This window comes from Meriones unguiculatus, chromosome 14, assembly GCF_030254825.1.
Source record: "Meriones unguiculatus strain TT.TT164.6M chromosome 14, Bangor_MerUng_6.1, whole genome shotgun sequence".
NCBI classification, from domain to species: domain Eukaryota; kingdom Metazoa; phylum Chordata; class Mammalia; order Rodentia; family Muridae; genus Meriones; species Meriones unguiculatus.
The window spans coordinates 83684128-83705949 of NC_083361.1; the positions used below are offsets into that span (position 1 = coordinate 83684128).

A 21822-nucleotide genomic window follows, 5' to 3' on the forward strand; every position below is an offset into this window, starting at 1 on the left:
ATCAGAGCTTTGAGCCAAGCAAAGGGTAAAATTCAGATTCACTCTCAAGACCAATGTCGGGAGACAGATAAGCCTCTGTGCCGCTGCTCTAATATGCGTGACTTCTTTTGAATATGTGGCATATGAAGCAGAGCCATCCCGAGCCCCTGGTGGAGGGTCCCTTCAACTAGGCATTGGTGTGCACTCTCAGGATAATCCTCTGAGGCCTCAGGTGCCACTGTGGTTGCTCAGCTTCTTACTGAATTGTGAAGCTTTCATAGAGACTCTTATTTCACCATCTTATGGACATTATCTCTCATATGTTATGGCTTTGGCCATTTATTTCTCCATTTGAGACTGTTTGCTCAAGTTAGAAAAGTTATATTATAACATCTTTTTAAATGAGCTGAGAGAAGAATTACTTTCAACCAAAAGGCTTTGCTTTTGCTTTCCTTTAAAAAGTAAATTTGACCCAGGCACAGTGTATGCCTGTAACCCCAGCACTCAGGGAGGCAGAGGGAGGCAGATCTCTATGAGTTCAAAGCCAGCCTAGTCTACAAAATGAGTCCAGAACAGCCTAGGCTACACAGAGAGGCCCTGTCTCAAAAAAACTAAAGGGAGAAAAAAGAGATAAAAAGTAGTTTTGTATGGAAAGAAACTGTTCTCCTCAGGTTAGGGAAGTCTATTTTATTCAGAATAAAGGTTATGAATAGTTTATAAGATTCTTAGTTTATGCTGCCCCCTTCTGTCAGTTTTTTACATAGCTATAGCTATCGATGATATTTATTTTTTATATGCAATAATGTTTAACTTTTTTTTAAAGCATCCAAAAGATAACAGAATGCTACAAACTATGTTTAAGTAGAAAAGGCTCTTGAGCTTTCATTGATACAATTTTTTAGATCTTGTTTTTCTGACAAAAACGTTATATAATTTATTTTATTTTATTTTATTTTATTTTTTTGTTGACACAGTCTTGCTTACATATACCAAGGTGGTTTCAAACTCTCGATCTTCCTGCCTCAGTCACTGAAGTGCTGGGATGATAAGCATTTCACACCATGCTCAGTACCTATACACTATTTCAGAGGTTAAGATATATACAGCATAAACATAAGAGCATTTTAAGATGTAATTTAAGATAGAGTTTAGCTCTTAGGGTAAAAAGCTGGACTAAGAAAGGGGAAAAGAAGGGAAAAAAACAGGCAGAAACACACAGGAAATTTCTATTTTAGCAGCAGTGGTATATTTCCTTTAAAAAGAGAAAGTTAAGATCTGAAGCAAATAAGAAAAACTTCTGATTTGACAACGATGGATAGAAAAACATCTGTTTATTTTATTACCTCTATTTTGTACAGTTGAAAAAGTCTGAACTTTTTCAAAGTTACTCCAAAGTGCTGTTCAAGTCATTGTCAAGGTATGAGGAGTTTCAACTCTAATGTTTCAGCTCAAAGTGTATTCAAGTTGTATACCAGTAACTGCATTTAGAAATAAATGAGCATAACCACCCACATGCAAACTGCACACTGTTTTCAGATGAAGTATTCTACATACCCATGAGTGCCAAATAAGCAGCAATGTACCGCTTTTCCAGTCCATCTCTAATGCTCTGAATTGCACCAAAAAATGGAGGTATGATCATAATCAGGTTACTCACTGTATTCCCTACAAGAGAAAAACACAAGACATTTAGATTAACCAGTAACACTTAAGGACATTTCATTTGGTCTTTAGGAATAGTTAAATAAGGAATTCCTTTGAGAGACTGTGATAAGATATCAAGGTACTTCATTCAATACAAATTTCTCAAAATAATAAAATAAAAAAGATATTTTCTGACAAATGAAACTAAGAGTGTTTTAGAGTATAGTAATTTAAGAGAAGGATCCCAGAAAAATCTCACACATACAACAATAAGTTAGCTAAAGATGGATATCTATACCAATGCTGCTCAGAGTGAGTGATAATATAAATACTATAACATAAAATAATTAATGATTATATGAATAATGAATAATTTTGGCTGTACAATTGAAAAGCAATCAACAAAAAGTCCACATTTTATATGTTTTGTAATATTTCATTTTTCTGGTAATGTTCTTAGTTTCCAGGATATGAGACAACAGATTTTTAAAATTTAATTTGTCTATAATGCAATGATCTTATATGACTTTTGTTCTCATTTCAAAAAATTTCTGAAGTACAGCAAAAAAGCTCAACAAGGAAAAAAGGTGTCCTGATTTTAAACCCTGGGGTCCATATATATGGTGGAAGAATCCTTCACATTGTTTTCTGACTTCCACATGTGTTCTGGGCTGCACATGCATGTATGCAAATAAATAAAACATTATAAAAAATAAAAGCAAAGTTCAAACATGAGTAGCAGAACAAAACCAGGTTACAAAAGTGAGGAAAACAAGGAAAGAAATAATTAGATAATACAAATTTTATTATAGGTAGAGATGGGTATCACATTATTAATGTTTCAAGTGAATAATTTCAATATAGTTAATAAGATAAATTATCAAATAATTGAAAACATAAAATTGAGATACTTTCTTAAATAATCAAGGATTGAAAAAGTATATTTGCAACACATCTTTTCTCTGGAACCAACTAGCTAATCTAATGAGCCAAAATAAGGACATTAACGATGAGAAAAGATGAGATAAAAATCTAAGAAACAGGAGCTGCAACACAGAAAAGTAAAAGTAAAGGACTGCTGTCAAACATCAGTGATGACACAGCTGCAAATAAAGCAGGAAAGCCAAAAACTGCAGGAAATCTCCATGAAAAAATAAGCAATTTGAAAGTCAGAAAGGTTGTCAGTTATTTGGTAGTAGTATTAGAAAATCTGTGCTAGAGTTTAGTCAAATGGGTCAACTGAATATTAATGGTAATATTCAGTCTTCTGTTGGATATTAGGTTAACTCGATTACATGTAATACTGTAAAGAATACCCATGCACAGTTGGTCTTATGTGTCTCTGAATTCTGTATTAGTGGATTCAACTCACCACATACTGGAAATATTTTTTAAGTGTGTATACTAAACACATACTCTTTCTTGTCCATATTTCCTCAACAATAACGTATAGTAACTAGATAATACAATCTTACACAGTATTTACAGTGTGTTAGCTATTATAATAATCAGCAGATCTTGATGAATATTGAAGGATTTGTGCATATTATATGACAATATAATGCTATTTCACATAAAGGACAAGCATCTGCAGATGATATCTACTAGCAGTCAGAAGAAGGCATCAGGTCCCCTGGAACTAGGGGTACAGGAGGTTGTGAGACACCATGTGGGTGCTGGGAATTGGACCCTGGCTCTCTCCAAGCGCTATGGTGCTCTTAATCTCTGAGCCAAGTCTGCAGCCCTGTGTTTTTAAAAAGCTGATTTTGGAGTTGGAATTTATAGCTCAGTGCATGCTTAGCAAGCACAACACTCCGGTCCAGTCCTCAGCCCTGAGGTTAGGGTGGGAGCAATGAAGCAAAAGAAAATTAAAAAGTTGACAAAAATAGACATAAAAATTGCTCTTTTAATGAGGAATTATATATATGATAGCCAATTTGGATTTACTAAACAAAAATAATACACATGATTGCAGACTTAAAGCATTTTTATTATTAAAAACTGCTATTAATCAGGTTCTAACCATAATTGGTAAACCATGGAGCAATTTGAACAGGAAATGTTGACAATAAAGAATTACTGAAGGGTCCAAGATGTACTACAGTTGGTTGCATTCTTGCCTATCATGCATGAAACACTAAATGCTAGGAATTGATTCCCAACATCCCACTAACCAGGCATGGTGGTACATGCCTATACTTCCAGCACTCAGCATGAAGATAAAAAGTTTAAGATTAGACTACATAGTAAACTGAAGGCCAGCTTGGGCTACATGAGACTCAGTCTCAAAAAATAAAAATAAATAAATAAATAAATAAACTGGAGCCAGGTCACCTGGTATAATATACCTGTAATCCTAACACTTGGGAGGCAGAGGTAGAGGATCTCAAAATTTCAAGGCCAGATTATTAATTAAAAGAAGAAATCAAGAGTAGCTAGTTGTTAAGAAGTAAAGAGAACTTTGTAGAATAAAGGAAGAGTTGGTGTAAGGAGAGCAGAGCTACTATCCTTATCCACTGTGGTAGAGCAGCAAAAGAGGATTCTTCAGAGCTGAGATGCAGAACATCATCCATGGTTCACTGAACAGTAGAGAAGCTGCTGTGTGACCAGCCAGGGATGTGTGAGACCCTGTTACACACACACACACACACACACACCTACCTTACCCAGAAATCTGCCTTCTAAGGTGACAGCAAAAGTTGACCACCAATTGGCTACTATGTGCTTTGGATTAAGCTCTGGACCTGGGTACTGGAGAAGTTTCCTGCACTTGTAGGAGCTACTAATGTCAAGAAGTTGCCTAACCAGAACACAAACACTAAGAAAAGCCCTTCCTCCTTGCTGTGTATCTCTACTGCCCTCCACTGACAGAATTTAACCTCTGCTAGTTGTCAAAGGAACACTTAAAGGTAGTATATAGAATGAGTACTGAATTGGAGCAGAACAGGCTCATAATTTGACCACATGGTCCCCTGCTCTTGGAAAGCTCTAGAATGTGTAGGAGATGGGGCTTAGCTAGTAAAAACAAGCCATCAAGGGCAAGCCCTTGAAGGTTATGCCTAGCCCCTGATTTCTGTCATGCACTCTGCTTCTTGGTCCACCAGGCCTTCATGCCTACCCTACAACAAGCTGAAACCAAAATAAGTGTTCAAATTGTTTCTGTCATGTATTGTAGTCAAATGACTATAAAGAAACTTATATATATGGAAAGGAAGAAAGAATGGAAGAAAGGACAATCTGCAATTACTAAGTTTAGAGGAGAACTCCGAATGAACATACACAAGCAAGATGTTTTGTTTTAGCATGACAGTAGGTGGAGCTACTATGTTCAGCAGGCTAAGTGCCCAGTATCTGGCAAAATAGAACCCTGAGGTGACTAGATTCTATAATTTGGAGTTTAGATGAACTTACGACTATATAAGCATCTCCCAGTGCTAAGGATCAAAATACAGAGGCATTAAAACCTAGTGAAACTGCAAAAAAACACCCACTGTGCTTTACTGATGCTTTGAAAAGCTCTCTAACAGCCAGCAAATGAGCTATGTGAAAGCTGTAAAGTTACCTGTAGCTTCCTCAAATTTCATTTTGCAAATATTTTCATGAAATGTCCAAGTAATGCTAAAAATTCCTATGACATCAGAGCTGAAAGAGGACAGAGAGATCTTGAAATTTAATCTCTCTATAGTAGTCAACCTGCTGTTCTATGGTGGCAATTTATTAGCTAACATCTTAGTTTGACAATCTGTTAAGTTAACAATATTCAAACAATTAAATATTAAGGAAATATGATCAGATGGTGTCTCAGTTAGGGTTTTTATTGCTCTGACAAAACACAATGACGAAAAAAGCAAGTTGAGAAGGGAAGGGTTTATTCAGCTTACACTTCCATATTGTTCATCACCAAAGGAAGTCAGGACATAAACTCAAACAGGGTAGGAAACTGGAGGCAGGAGCTGATACAGAGGCCGTGGAGGGGTGCTGCTTATTGGCTTGCTTCCCATGGCTTACTCAGCCTGCTCTCTTATAGAACACAGGATTACCAGTCACCCACAATAGGCTGTGCTTCCTCCACTGATTAATTGAGAAAATGCCTAACAGCTGGATCTCGTGGAGGCAGTTCCTCAACTCAGGCTTCTTCTTCTCTGATGACTCTAACTTGTGTCAAATTGCCACACAAAACCAGCCAGTAGAGATGATACATATATGTGTGTGTATTCGGTCTCAGCATATCCAGTGTCTTCCGGGGAATGCATGGTGGTTCACACCTTTAATACCAACACTTGGGAGGCAGAAGCAGGTGCATCTCTGTGAGTCTGAGGCCAGCCTAGTCTAGTACAGGACAGCCAGGGCTATGTAGAGAGGCCTTTCTCAAAACAAAACAAAAGCAATGCCTTCTGGCCTCTAAGAGTGCCTGCACTTATACACATACCCACATAGGTACATAAACAAATGCAGATAGTTAAAAATAAAAAAGTAAAACAAAAAACAAAAGCAAACCCACACCTTGACTTATGAAAAGTATTTTTCACAGTTTAAAAAATTTTAAAGCCATACACTATAAAAATGAAATACACATTTTAAATTGCAATGGAAGCATATTTTAGGCTTTTGAAGAAATACAAGTAAGGAGATAAGAGAGGAGCCAAGGCTCCACATCAGTCATGACTGAGTAAAACTCTGACCTTATGATAAGATGGAGGTTACAGGGGAGGGGAGACTCAGCAGAAAAGTACTGTCTGTATCCAACTCTGCCTTAGAAAGGGCCAAGGTGAACACTAAACAACAAGAAAAGACTTTAAATAGATCACATGATCCAGAAGAACAAGGGAAGATGGTTCTCAACTCACTGGAGGAATATTTGTTGAATGAAAATATTAAGAATTATCCACAGGTCAAGAAGGAAAAGTTTTTAAACCATGCTGAGCAATGAAGAGGCACACTGAAATGACAAGTTCTGAAAATGATTATTTTGATGATCCCAACTTCCTTGACATTTTAATTAAAACTTTTAGAGCCCAGCTCTAATCTACTGATATTAGGCGAAGATTTTTTTCCCAACAATCTTACAGAAAACCAGCTGCTCTTCTTATAGCCCATAATGTTCTAACCTTTTTTAATTTTTTTTAAGTTTTATTTATTATGTATATAATGTTCTGTCTGCATGTAGACCTGATGCCAGAAGAGGGCACCAGATCTCATTATAGGTTGCTGGGAATTGAACTCATGACCTCTGAAAGAGTAGCCAGTGCTCTTAACACTCTTAACCTCTGAGCCATCTCTCCAGTCCCATGTTCTAACCTCTTATCTAGCACTCAGCCCGAATTACCTTGTGTAGAGATCTCTTTTCACTATATGTCTTATTATCCAAGAGCAGTGGCCTTATATTCATTCACTCACTCAAATGGTAAAAGGTTCTAACTACAAGGTCATCTATTTGGCACAAAGAATAAGGGCACCTGTCCTGACTCCTAGCCTGCTGGCATGAGTTCAGTTCCTGGGAGCCACACGGTAGAAGGGAAGAATAACTCCTATAAGTCGTCCTCCACCCTCCAAGCATATGTGACAATTCTGGAAGTTCAAGAATGTGCTTTCATTTTACTCTCAGGCGTGGGGCTATGGAGCTGCTTCGGACTGCCCACTGCAGCCAACTGTGACTTGCCTTCTCCTCTAGCAGAGGCATGGTTTTGCCAGCTTCAGATAGTTGCTGCGATTGTGTGATGTTTGGGAACTTTTCGGAGAGGATACAATACTAGGGCCCCAAGAGGCAGGGGATGGGGGGGGTTGTTTGTTGTTTATTGTTTCTGGAGGCTGCTGAGATTTGTTAGTAGCTGTTGAAAAGAAAGAAAGAAAGAAAGAAAGAAAGAAAGAAAGAAAGAAAGAAAGAAAGAAAGAAAGAAAGAAAGAAAGAAATTAGACTCACGGATCTCTCTCTCTCCCCTCTATCCTTTTTTCTTTCCTATCTAATAGGGGTGAAACTGGGGGGATAAAGGGTGGAAAAAAGAAGAACCCACAAAGTAGCAAAGACCAGCTACATGCAGTGGTGAGTGCGTAACATGTGCTAGTGTTACTTTCTGAAGAGATACGATAAAGCAGCAGTTCTCAACTTTTCTAAAGCTGCCCCGACCCTTTACTACAGTGGTAACCCACAACCATAAAATCATTTCATTGCTACTCCATAACTGTAATTTTGCTACAGTTAGGAATCACAATGTAAATAGCTGATATGTGACCCTCAAAGGGGTCATAGCCCACAAGTTGAAAACCACTGCTAAAAAGGAACACAAAAACAATAGTCTACATGAAACTAGCATCAAATTTATAATACTTAAAAGCTAATAAATATTGGGACCAGAAATGGTTCAGTGCTTAAAAGCACTTGTTTCTCTTCCAGAGGACCTGGGTTCCATTTGCAGCACCCACATAGTGGCTCAAAACTGGTCTGTTACACCAGTTCAAAGGTGATGCAATGCCCTCTGCTGGCCTCCAAGAGCATAAGGCACACAAGTGGTGCACAGATATGAATACAGGCAAAACATTCATACACATAAAATAATGCCAATAAAAACTATAAATAAAATAAGCCTAATAAACATTATTTTAGATGTGTTCAATTACAATTAATGGAATAATTTTTTTCTCCCAATTTTATTTGATGTAACAATTTCATACATCAACTCCAATGTCATCATACTTTTTCACTCACTCTACATTTACTTATAATTGGAGTGCATAAGGGGCTGGAGAGATGAGTCAATGGTTAAGAGCACTCACTGCTCTTCCCTAGGACCCAAGTTTGGCTCCCAGCACCCATAATGGGGGTTCATAACTAACTGCAACTCCACTCCAGAGGATCAGGTACTTTCTTCAGACCGCTTCTCTTCTGGATTCTCAGGCACCTACACTCATACTTGAATATGTACACAAAATTCAAAATAAAACTAAATCTTTTTAAAATGATGCATTTGAAGTTTAATTAATAAGATGGGACAATTTAATACTACTAAAATTTAACCAATGGCACCATTTATACTTTTATAATTTGTTTTCATTAAAGCTTTTACGTTGGTATAAATAATTTCCTAAATTGCCTTAAAACATGTAAATTTTTTTAATTTGTTACTTTTACTTATTTGTGTAGGTGAACAGAGGGAGCCTGAATGCCAAAGTGTGCATGTTAAAATCTGCAGGCGGAATTCAGTTTTCTCCTTCCACCCTGTGGGTCCAAGATCACACGTGGGTTGTCAGGCTTAGCAACAGGAGCTTTTACTCACCCTCTGAACCATCCTGACAACCCCAAAAGTTTTAAAATTTATCATATAGTAGTCACAAGAGGGAAAATATTTTCCTGACTCCTGTTATTCTTTGAGACTCTAATCTAGTAATCTAGGTTTCAAAACTTAAAAATAAAATTATCAGTGTTATCTTTAATGTGTAAAGATTTATTTTTAAATTCTGTGTATGTATTTGGGTCTCCATGTGGGCATGTGTATATGGGTGTCTGTGAAGGCCAGAAGAGTCAGATGCCTCTGCAGCTTGAGTTCCAGATAGTTGTGAGCCACCCAGTGAAGGATCCAGAAATGAAATTGTGTCCTCTGCAAGAGCAGTACACCCTCTTATCTACTGAGCCATCTCCCCAGCCCCCTACCACTGCTTTTTAAAAAAGAACTGCAGATTATCACTCTGTATGAGATATTACAGTTTGTATAATTAATCTTTTGGCACATACACACTAACATGCACATAAATAAAATTATGTTAAAAGCTTCTTATTTGAAGTCGTTTAAAAATACTGTGAACATGTCTTGTTTCCTTGGGCTGCCATACAAACTACCATAGTCTGGTGTCTTTACCATTTATTGAAAAGGCTAGAAACCTTAAATCAAGGTATCAGCGGAATTGTTTCCTTGTATAGGCATTAAGAAAAAACTGTCCCCATTTTCCTGAGTGGCTGCTGGCATTTCTTGGCACTCTTTGGTTTGTAGATACATTATTCCAATCTCTGCCTCCATTTTAGTCTGTTTTCTTCTACGTTACTGTGATTTCTTCTTCTTACAAAGATACCAGTTATTGAATTTAAAGCACCCTAGTTCGGTATAAGCTAATCCCAAGATTTTTAATCATATCCCCAAAGACTCTATATTCAGATCAGGTCACACTTTGAGGAGCCAAATGGACATGAACTTCAGGTGAACATTATTTAATCACCACAGTATCATTGAACATACTTTTTTGTTGTTTTGTTGTATTTGGAGACAAGGTTTTTCTGTGCAACAGAGCCCTTGCTGTCCTGGACTTTGTATACCAGGCTGGTCTCGAACTCAAAAAGATCCGTCTGCCTCTGCCTTCCATGTGCTGGGATTAAAGGCATGCGCCACCACACCTGGCTCCATTGGACATACTTTTAAAAGAAAAACATAAAGTTTTAAAGCAGCAATTCTTTTCAAACTAAACTGTTTTTAAACTAAAGAATAACATTCACAGTTCACCAAACAGTAAAACAAGGATATTTTTCTCGAGAATTCCTTAATTGCTTTATATAATACAATAAACATAATTTAGAACATATTTCTTTTGAAATTTATTTTATGTGTATGAGTGTTTTGTCTATGTGTATGAATGTTTTGCCTGTTGTATACATATAGCACGTAATGCAGTGTCCAAAGATTCCAGAAGAGGGAGCTAGGTCCCCCAAAACAGGAGTTACATATGGTTATGAGCTGCCATGTGGGTTGCTGGGAACTGAATCATGATCCTCTGCAATAGCAGCAAGTGCTTTTTAAGTGCTAAGCCATCTCTCCAGCCCTTCGAATATATATATATATATATATATATATATATATTTATATTTATATAAATATATATATATTTAATCTGTGTATGTACTAACCTACAGGATGAATTGCTGAGTAGAATCTCCTCCCAGATACTACCTAGAATTTCTTTTTAAGAGATGCTCCCTATGTGTAATGGCTGCAAGCTATAGAGCTTCCAGATTTCTACATTCTCCTGGCCAGTTCTCACACCAAACCAAGATTCTGTGTTGTGAAAATTAGAATCAGCTGCAATAAACACAGCACTCTCTTGGATATTTACATTATAGGAAGGTATTGTAGTTAAAGTTTAGGCATCCGTATTTAGACCAAATATACTGTAAAATCAGAAAATTACCTGATGAAACACCATATGATAGCTGAGGTTGAAGAAAGCATGCTTAGTAACTATAAATGAACTGGTACTAGGAGTCCCTACCTGAAGTTCTGGTTTAGACTCTGGGTTTGGAATCCAAGAAGACCCTGATCAGCTAGCTAGGTGAGGTGGCAGATAGGGAGGTTAGTGGATAAACTGGTTTCAGGTAAAACTGAATTTCTGTAATTTTTTAAAAGAGTTATACTCCTAACTCTTGAGTGTACATTTGTTTAATCTTTGTCATGAAATTATCATTAAGTAAAATTTACATAAAGAACTGCTACATATAAGTATGTAGTCATCAGATTACAAGGCTGTTCTCTAGGCAAAGCACTCATGAGACTTTTAAAATATGAGTTTAACTTTTTTCATGAACAATGATCAGATCAATGATACAGACATGGGGGTCTATGTTTGAACTAACCAGAAGACTACAACTTATCAGGTCTTAGTATAGTATCAAAGAGCATCCACAGTTATTGAGAAAGGCTACCAGCCACCTGTGTTTAAAACCTAGTATTTTTATAGACTTGAACCAAAACAGTATTATAGATTAAATGCAAAGTAAAAGGGAGAACCAGCTGACTTTTACTAAGCCTAACGCTAGAGACTTCTAAAATATATAAGGGATATCATTCTTATTTCTAAATTTAATTATTATTGTGTCACAATGTGCAGGAAGTGTGTGGAAGGCACCTGGGCCACAGTCCGCCTGTGGAGGTCAGAACTTCGTGAAGTCAGTCAGGTCTTTCTTTTCACCTAACAGGTTTCAGGGATTCAACTTAGGTAGTCAGATTCACAAGGCAAGCACCTTAGCCCAATGAGCCATTTCACCGGCCCTCTGAATAATTTTTAAGAGCAGGAAGAGATCCTACGAGCATAAAGTTTGAGAAGAACCAGATACAGCACTAGATGAACACACTCCCACAGTCTGGCAGATCTTTCAGTGTTGGCCAGGATTGGGAGTGGGAGAGTCTCTCTTAGTAAAAGTTCCCATAATGTACTTCTGTCTAAAAGAGTTGGCTCCACTTGAAATGTAGATCAGTGACAGAAACCCGCCTAGCATGTGGTGGTCATGGATTCAATCCTTAGCATTTGAAAGAAAAAAATTCAGTTGCAGCAGTAGAAAGAAAATCTATATGCAGAGGATTCTAGAAGTCTTTTGTGGGTCATTAATCATGACAGAGGAGGACAAAAAACAAACAACAACAAAAAATAAGTCATGAAAGCCTCTAGTGTAGCTCTGAGTGTAGCTCTGGATACTTCAGCTTTTAGATGACAATAAAAATCCAATAGATGATTCAAGCTTAAAAAAATGTTCCAAGAACTCAAACCCTTGAAAACAATCATCTTTTGCAAAGTCCCTTTCATTCCCTAGCAACAAAGAAGCTTTCTTATACTAAGTATCAGAAATTTAAAGGAGCAGAATTAAATACCAGTGGTAGAAAAAGGGTTCACAAATGGCTCCAGATACAAGAACTTTTTATATTATACAACTCCAAGGTTTTCCACATCTCGGTTGTTTAGTGATATGAAAAAATGCAAATAAAAAGATGAACATGAGCCAAAACCATGATCTCGTTTTTAGTACTTACAATTTAATTTCATTTTATTAGCTGTGCAGTACTTTAGTATAAGGCTACATCATATTTTGTTTATACAATCTTTTAAGCAACCAACATTTAACTTGTTTCCAATTTTTACTACAACAGTCAATGGCACAATCAACAAAGTAGACACACACACAAAGTATTTTTAAAAAATCTTATGGAAGACTTCAAACACATGCAATCGTTTTCACTTTTTCTACCTATGAGTGATTCAACCTATAAATTTAAGGAGCATGAACCAAACCAAGTATCAGCTGTTACAAATGAGGGGACAAAGGCCCCATATCAGCTGGCTTTCCCGAATTTATACGGGAAGCATAAAAGCCATCCCCAACTAGTGCCCTGACTAAATGCCCCTTTTCTTAACCCTTTTTTACTTTTCTTCCTGTCATGTTTTGTTGCAATTTCAGAACACTAGACACTGTGTCTAGTGTTATTTACCTCAGTGTTCTGGAGGTAAATTCAATCTTGACAAGGACTTCATGCTGCATCATAACTTGGCTGATGAAGTCCGAGGAGCGGTGTACACAATAGTAAGGGAGATGTCAGGCTCCGTCTTAAGATAAACGATCAGTGTGAGGAGCACCCATAACCTAATTACTTCCAAAGAGTCTCAACTCACGACAATGCCACATTGGGAATTAAATTTCAATATGCGTTTTAGTGGGCATAAAATATATTTAAACCATACCATTCTCATTGTTCCCTTCCTGGTCCCAAAAAAATCTACTAAAATTATGTTCTTCACCGTTGACCCTAAACAAAAGTACAAAGTCCTATTCACTATCTGGCAGTGTTTTTCACTGGTGACAGAGAATTTGGGTATAGATATAGAAATCAGAACTACAGTTGAAGCAATTAGGGAGTTATAAAAAATTAATTAAAAGAGGGCAGCAGACACAGATCAGTGGTAGAACACTTGTATGGCATGCATAAAGTACTAAGTTTAAGCCCAACACAAATGTAACACACACAATAAGACAGATTGGAAAGTCCAGATATATACCCAAGTAGATTGAAAATGTAGTATAAAATAACATTGGGGTTTTTTTTTAAATTGTTGGAAGAAACATTTAACAAATGGTAAAAGGTAACTGAACTAAAATGATCTTGAGAAAAATTAAGCTCAATCCTTTTTCCATATCGTATACTAGATTATTCAAATATACTTCTGAATATGTAAGAGCACTCGGACATAAATCTTGAAAACACTACATACTACATGGGTAGCAACACAAAATAGCCCACTGAGAATTTCAACCTGGAGCTCTCCTGAAACCTAAATTGAACCGCTGGTTCAATTCAGAGACAAGCAAACCTGTGCACAAATTAGGGTCCTTTGATATCTTCCATCGCTTCAATGTCTACCTGACCTTCCTCTTGCTATGCCCTCTCGTATTCCATTAAATAAAACTTGATGATGAATATGGTTCATGAAGATGAATGAGTCCTTTCAGATACTCAAGCCTGTAAAATCTTTATAATAATATTTTCCATAATTTTCACAAATATTAAAACAGGCCATGTAACCTGCTCATATTTTTATAAAACAAAAAGTGTCTACATCTTATACTGTTTCCTGGCTTATAATAAATATATTCACAACCACTGATATTCACTTCCCAAAGCAATCCTAAATGTATGAGAGTACTCATTTACCACTGACGCTCAAAAGAAAAAAAAATGTCTTGTCCATAGTTGTTCAACTAATGAAAACACAGAAGTAGATTCAAAGTTAGGACTAAGCTTAATAATTGTACTATGTTGCTTCCAAAATCTGAAACAATTTCATACCTATTATAGCAGCACAATAACTGAGGATTTAAGGTAATATCTCCTATGCTAATGAGCCTATCTATAAATATAGATAAAATTATCTCTTTACCAATAAGAGGGTAGTTTTAACAGCAATATACAATGTTGATGCTAAGAGAGTAAACATCTCCATCTCTTCACTCTATAATATATGAACACCTATTACAGAATTTAAGCATTGTGCTGAGTAAAGCTTTTAGCAAAACAAACATTTTTTAAAAGAAAATAAAATAAGTTTTCAATTCATAAGCAAAAAGGAAGATAATTTGAATTTGAAAGATAGCAAAGACTTAAAAAAAAACTAAACAGGGTCTCACTATATAGATCAGGGGCTAGTCTGGAACTCACAAAGATCCACCCACCTTTGCCTCCAGGATGCACAAACATATCCTGAATTTATAGCAAAATGTTAAGCCATTAACCAGCATTTATATGCTACTTTAGAGTTTTGGGAAGTCATTCCTTATCTAAACCTATAATATATTGATAAGCAAAAATTAAGCAATTTGTCTTATATAAAAGATCTCAGCCAGGCAGTGGTGTACCCACTACACCATCCCTATCCCTTCTAATCCCTCAACACTAGCTAGGAGAAAAAGAGGGGAAAGGGGGTGTTGATATCATCAGACTACTTCTGCTCATTAGGGGCATCGAGTTCTTTGGGGCATGTTGTCAGAATCTCTCCAACCAGCAACCAGCAATCCAGCAATCAACAACAGCAGCAGGAACAAACAGCAATCAGTAACAGCAGGGGCAGCAGCAGTAGTAGGGGAAGCACCAATTGCCCCTTCAGAGTGCCTCTCTTGGGGCTCTGGCATTTATGTCTCCTCTGTGGAGTCCCCAGAATTCCAAATGTAAACTAGCCTTGGCTGGCAAAAACATGCCTCTAGTAGAGCATGAGGCAAATCACAGTCAGCTGCTATGGGCAATCTAAAACAACCCTATATCTCCTACTTGGGATTAAAACAAAAACATATTCACATAACATTTCTATGTTTAAAAACAAAACAAACAAAATTCTCACAGTGGTGGCACATGCCTTTAATCCCAGCACTTGGGAGGCAAAAGTAAGTGAATTTCTGAGGCTAAGGCCAGCCTAGTCTACAGAGCTAGTTCCAGGGTGGCCAGGGCTACAACAGAGAAACTCTGTCTTAAAAACCAAACAATCTCAAGGAAATGTCAGGATTCACACACGAGGATACCAATTACAAAATTTTTATTCTCAGGGCTGGAGAAATGGCTCAGTGGTTAAGAAACTGTGCTGCTCTTGCATAGGACCTGAATTTGGTTCCCAATGCCATGTCAGATGGACCACCTCTAACTCCAGCTCCAGGAAATCCACTGCCCTCTTCTGACCTCTGACGGCCACTTTATGTATTATGTATTACTCATGTATACATAATTTTTTAATCTTAAAATGTCTATTCTAATTCTACTTTAATGAACTGTTTTTTCTTATGTTATTGTGAAGTGTGTGTGTGTGTGTAGCTGTTAAATAATTTAGAAAATAAAAAAATTCAGTAAGCCTTTGCTTATTTTATTAAAAAAAAAAGCTTTTTTGTTTTTTTGTTTGTTTGTTTGTTTGTTTGTTTTTCAAGACAGTGTTTCTTTGTGTAGCCTTGGTTGTCCTGGACTTGCTTTGTAGAGCAGGCAGTCTTCAAACTCACAGAGATCCACCTGCCTCTTCTCTTCTTCCCTGAGTGCTGGGATTACAAGTGTGTGCCAACGTGCCCAGCTTTAAAACAAAACAAAAAAACTATTGACTTAGCATTTTAAAGTAAAATAAGTTACTTAAATGTAGTAAAGATTTTAAAAATTAGTAAAGATTTTATTCTCTTCATTATTGATGACTATAAGTTTGTATTATAAATGTATCTGATTAAGTATCATTACCCTTCTAGCTATATTCAATGTATTTCAAACATTTTTGAAGTTATACACCAAATAAAATAATTCTTATTAGTCAGCTTCCTTGTGAATATGAATAACAAAACCAAATAGTTAGATTTATATACATTTACACAGGAAATAAGTTGTGGAATTCCTTTGAAAATATGCAACTTATTGCTTATGTGTAGCAATGTTTCTGTCTTCAACAGCATGAGTAGCTAAGTATTCATTTTCAAAGAGCAAAAAGTGAAAAAAAAAGGGATTATGAATTTACTGAATTTACTTAACTAAGCTCTTTAAAGGTGTTTAATTTAAATCTAATTCCTAAGTAGTGGGGGAAAACCCTAACAATTATAAATTTAAATTTATTTATTTATTTTAATTCTAAAATCCCCCAAATGAACTTAGGCTATTTCTATCAGAATTTCTGGACCAAGTTTCACTGGAAGAAGATATTTTTTTCTCCTAAGGTATTCATTCATTGACCAAGCTTAAGGTCTGGGGTGTACAGAAAGACAACTGCTTGATAGAAAACCAAAGAAAACAGAATAGGTCAGCCAAGTCGAGTGAACCATGGTATGGAACAGGTTTCTCTGGGATCCAACTAAAGAAACAGTATTACCAAACTCACACATAATAAATATTTTCTTGGTCTTCTCATTAAGTTACAATCTAAATACTGCACTTTACAGTTTACTTAAAATAAACAGAATTAAATTGAACAAAATGCAAGTTAAAGAAAAGCAAAGGACACAGTTTTTATATTTTTGGAATCACAATAGTAACTGATTTATATGACATCCTTTGATATATAAAATGCCATCTGTGGGTTGGGTGTTATTATCCTTATTTTACTTACCAAAGAACTTGATCTCCAGAGAAAGCATATAAATTGCTCCTGTAGTAGAAGTTTTGGTTGTGTTGTGTGGATATGTTTTTATTGTAGTCCCAAGTATAGGATGGGTGAATGCTTTGTCCATAGCTGGTAAACAGCCTTGTGAGAGTCACATGATCCCTGTCAACAGGAAAGTGCCTTGTGCAGGGGGCATGGGTTTTGCCAGCTGTACATCCTGGTTCTACTCTGAGAAGGTAAATAGGAGCCCACAGACTGAGGCCGCTCTGAACCACAAGGCTTTGCATTGCTTGGCTATGCTTCACATCTCAGGCTTCGCATTACTACGCTTGGCTTTGTTTTGAGAAGGTTTTAAAGAGAAATGCTCCAGAGATCCCTTCCAGTAGGCTGCTGCTGCTTTTTTGTGATGTTTTTGCTAAACGTGTCCTTGCTCCTGATTAATGCAGCTACCAGTGTTTGCCACTGGTTACTGCTATTGTTAACTGTTTGACTGGACTGCTGGTATCCTTAAAAAAATCGCCCCAAGAAACTACGTCCAAAGAGGTCCACATTCCCCATCCTTATTGACCTTTCTCTCCTACTGAAGGTCAATGGGTTGCAAGGGAGGTAGAGGTGTTTACAAACCCTGAATAAAATAGGTTTTTGAAAAATCAAACCCTACATGCTCCATGTTGTATAGCTGTTATAACGGAATATCTGGACTTAACCTCATGTCAAAGACAACAAGCTATGTTCCTCCTATCATACGAAATTGGGAAAAAAAGGGGAAATCAAATACAGATGAAAAATACAGGTGTTAATCTCTACTAATAATTCTAAAGGGAGAGCAAACTATATGTATATATGTATAATCCTGAACTTATCTAAACTTCTAAAATGTATTTATTTGTATGCTTTATCATCAGAGAAATACTACTGTTGAAGAATTCTTCATTGCTGTAAAGAATCATTTATTGGGTCTAGAGAAATGACTCAATGATTAAGAACACTTGTTGCCCTTGAAGAAGACCCAGGTTTGGTTCCCAGCACCTACATGATGGTTCACAACCATTTATAACTCCAGTTCTGGGCAATATTATACCTTCTTTTGACCTCCATGGTCATCAAGTACACATGTGGTGTACAGACATACATGCAGGCCACACACACAGAAAATTTTTTTAAAAAATCAAGTGTATAATATTGCAAAGTGTAAGAATCAGCAAAATGGGCTGGAGTGATGGCTCAGCTGTTAAAAACACTGGCTACTTTTGAAGAGGACCTAATTTTGATTCCCAGCACCCACACTGAGCAGCTCACAATATCCCCTGTAATTCAGGGGATATCTTCTGGCCTCCACAGGCTCCAGGACTCAAGTGGCATAAATTCACACTAACACACACACATACACACACCCGGGGGAAAAAAAACTTAGAAAAAAAAGCATCAGCAAAAAAATAAGTAAAGAATCACACAAAGATGAAAAAAAAGCTTAAATATAAGTATTTTTATAATGTTTAAAGAAATAAAAGGTAACAATAAAAAACAAGCACAAAAGAAAAATTATTACCAACATTGAGACAAATGTGGAAAAAATTAATCCTCTAGAAATGAAAACTATTTTAAAAAACTAAAATAAACTTTAAAATTAGGAGAAAAATCAAAATAAGGCTGAATTAATTAAGTAGAGGGCAGGATAGGGTAGGACACACGAGAAAAGACCATGTGAACAGACACGAAGCAATGAAACTGTGCTCTGTCCAAAGTGTAACGACAGTACCACATAAAGTACGAGCTTTACACGGCTGAGGGCACATCAGAAGGAGCCGAGGCAGATCATGTTGAACACCCCAACACTACACTCCTATTATGCTGATCCTGCTTCAACTGTCATCTTTTAAGCTCAGGAACAATTTCATTAGGGTTTAAAATAAAAGCCCTGAGAACAGGCAACCTGTGAACCTCAGGAGCTGCCCAGAGAAGACGACTGGAGGAAAGAGGGAAAATAAAACCATGCTGTTTAAGTTGGCAGGAAGGACACATGACAGAAAGGATAGCTTTACAGAAAGTAAGGAGCCCAAATGTTGGGGAAGCCCAAAGTGTTAAAGAAAGCGTGCTTAGAAAAAGATAGAAGAAGGAAAAACCTATGCTTTTCTGACTAATTTAGAAAAATAGGCAAACTTACAAAGCTGTGACTCAGTATGCTACTAGATGACTTTCCTATCTCATACAACTATCCACATATTTACATGCAACAAAACTACTAGTTTTAAGCAGGGCATGTTGGCACCCACCTGTAACCCTAGCACTCAAAGAGGCAGAGGTGGGCATATCTCTGTGAATTAGAAGCCAGCCTGGTCTATAAAGCGAGTCCAGGACAGCCAAGGCTACACAGAGAAACCCTGTCTTGAAAAACAAAAAACCAAAAAGACAAAAAACAAACAAACAAAAAAACAACAAACAAACTACCTACTAGTTTTAAAAACATATAAGTTCTTGGCCAAGAGAAAACAAATAGCTATTTAGCAATATGTAAACAGTCCCAAAATCCTTGCACTTCACATACATAAACATGTTGGAAATTTTCAATAAAAATATTTTTTTTTGTTCCCAAGACAGGGTATCACTATGTAATCTAGATAGCCCTGGCCAATGCCTTCTGTAGCCCAGGCTGGTCTCAGATTCACAGAGGTCCACCTGGTTCTGCCTACCCAATGCTGGGATTAAAGGTATGTGCCAACCCCAAGGCTTAATAAATACATTCTTAAATACACAGTTTAACTCTAACAATATTAAAACTCAAGATCCTTCTGAGGAGTGTGGCACAAAAGGAAATTAAAAACCAATATGGTAACCAGGTTATGACTGCCCCAAAAGAATAAGGAAAAGGGCATGAATTGCCTGTTTTGGTACCATAGCAGAGTGAGATGCAATGCAGACACTGGAATAGGATTGAGGCCTTGAACAGTTTCAGGAATGAGCACCAGGTCTGTGACTCTGTGACATACTTAAGGGGCTACCTACTCACAACTACATGAAATAAAAGAGTAACCATTCACTAGCCTAGAAAAGCAAGAGAGCTGATTCATAATGACCTTGTTACAGGTAAAAGAAACAAATAAAGACACGATGGAAACAATAATTATTTCACTTGGGAATATAAAAACAATGTGCATAGCAGGGCCTGGGGTCTAGGCTTGTAAACCCAACTAGTTGGGCAACTAAGATAGGAGAGTAGAAAATTCAAGACTTACCTAGGTGACAAAGTGAGTTCAAGGCTAGCCTGGACAACTTAGTGAGTGAGACTGTATGTTAAGACTAAAAAGAAAAAAAAAAAGGCTGGGGTGTAGTTCACTGATAGAAAATTTACCTAGCATATACTCTAGGACAGCTATGAACGTAACCCAACAAAAATACCTTAAACTTATTTAAAATTGAATGTTTTAAAATTATTATTGTGTGGTATGTGATGAAGGAAGGGGTGTGTGTGAATGCCACAACATATGTGTGGAGGCCAGAGGACAACTCTGTGAAGTCAGGTCTCTTCTTCCATATTTATGTAGGTTCAGGGAAAAACTCAGGTTGCCAAGCTTGTGCTACAAGCACTTTACCTAACGAGCCATCGTACAAGCCCCTTACATAGCATTTCGTTTTGTTTTGTTTTGTTTTGTTTCATTGTTGTTCATTTGTTCTGGGGGTTTTTTGTAAGTTATTTGGATGCCACATCTTGTAATAATGTCAAAAGGCCCAACATGCCTAAGAGCGCAACCTCTAATGCAATAATAGAGACACCAGAGAAGCTATTAGGCCAGACAAAATATCTGATGTATAAACACAAGCTAAATTAATTCAAAAGACAACAGGAAAAGAATGGAGGAATAAAAGCAAAGAACAAATGCAAAAGACAGTAAAAAAAATACTAATAATGTCATTATTACCTATAAACAGACAATATATGCCGATGAAAAGGCAGAGATTTAAGCCAGGTGAGTCATGCTTATAATCCAGTATACAGGAGGCTGAGACAAGAAGATCCTCAGTTCAAAGCCATCCTGAACTATAAAATACGATGCTGTCTCAAAAACTAAGGAGAAATTGTTAAAATGACAAAAATGAATATGAGTCAATTATAAATCCTACAGAAAAAGTTCTTTATATTTTTAAATGTAAAAATATACAGATAGGTCAAAAATTAAAAGGTAGGAAAGAAAAGCCATGCCAACATGAACTATAAAGAGTTGGGTGATTGATGACAGGAGCACTAAAGAAAACAGACCTCATGACTTAGTTATTATCAGAGGAAAGAAATGACATGTCATAGAGGTAAAGGGTCAATAGTTTAAGCTAATCAATGTGTATAGTCAATGCTAATATCAAAATTTTACTATGTTTAATTCTGTAGTTCTGCTTTGCCCTTTTAACTTTACCTAGTCACTACTGTTAAAAGCAGTCTGTTGTGAGAAATTACAGAACATGTCTAAGACCTAAGAGTTCACATCTAGGATGAGTCAGTGACTGTTCCCAGCTCTGCAAACAAATTATTTCAACTTTAAGCTGCTTACTCACTTTCAGTGAGTGAAATACCTCTTTTGATTATTATGCATACATTATAGAGATCAATTGAATGATGCTTATAAAATTCTAGGAAGATAAAACAGCTTACAAACAAGTACTACACTTTTTTCTTATTTTTTAGTCTCATATTCTAAGACTTAAAAAAGTATGGTATAAAAAGTCTCCCATCCAAAAAAAGCCCAGGACCAGATGGCTTCAGTGCAGAATTTACCAGACCTTCAAAGAAGAGCTAACTCCAATTCTCTTCAAACTATTCCACAAAATAGAAACAGAAGGAACATTACCAAACTC

At 36.7% G+C, this 21822-nt stretch overlaps 1 protein-coding gene across 1 annotated transcript in view; it reads right to left on the minus strand.

Annotated features, from left to right (window-relative positions):
- The window catches only part of Acer3 (alkaline ceramidase 3), a 79185-nt gene that overhangs the window by 45200 nt on the left and 12163 nt on the right, over nt 1-21822 (minus strand). Inside the window, exon 2 of the mRNA XM_021627093.2 lies at nt 1534-1644. Coding sequence (XP_021482768.1) covers nt 1534-1644 — 111 coding nt within the window. The remainder of the gene's footprint in view (nt 1-1533; nt 1645-21822) is intronic.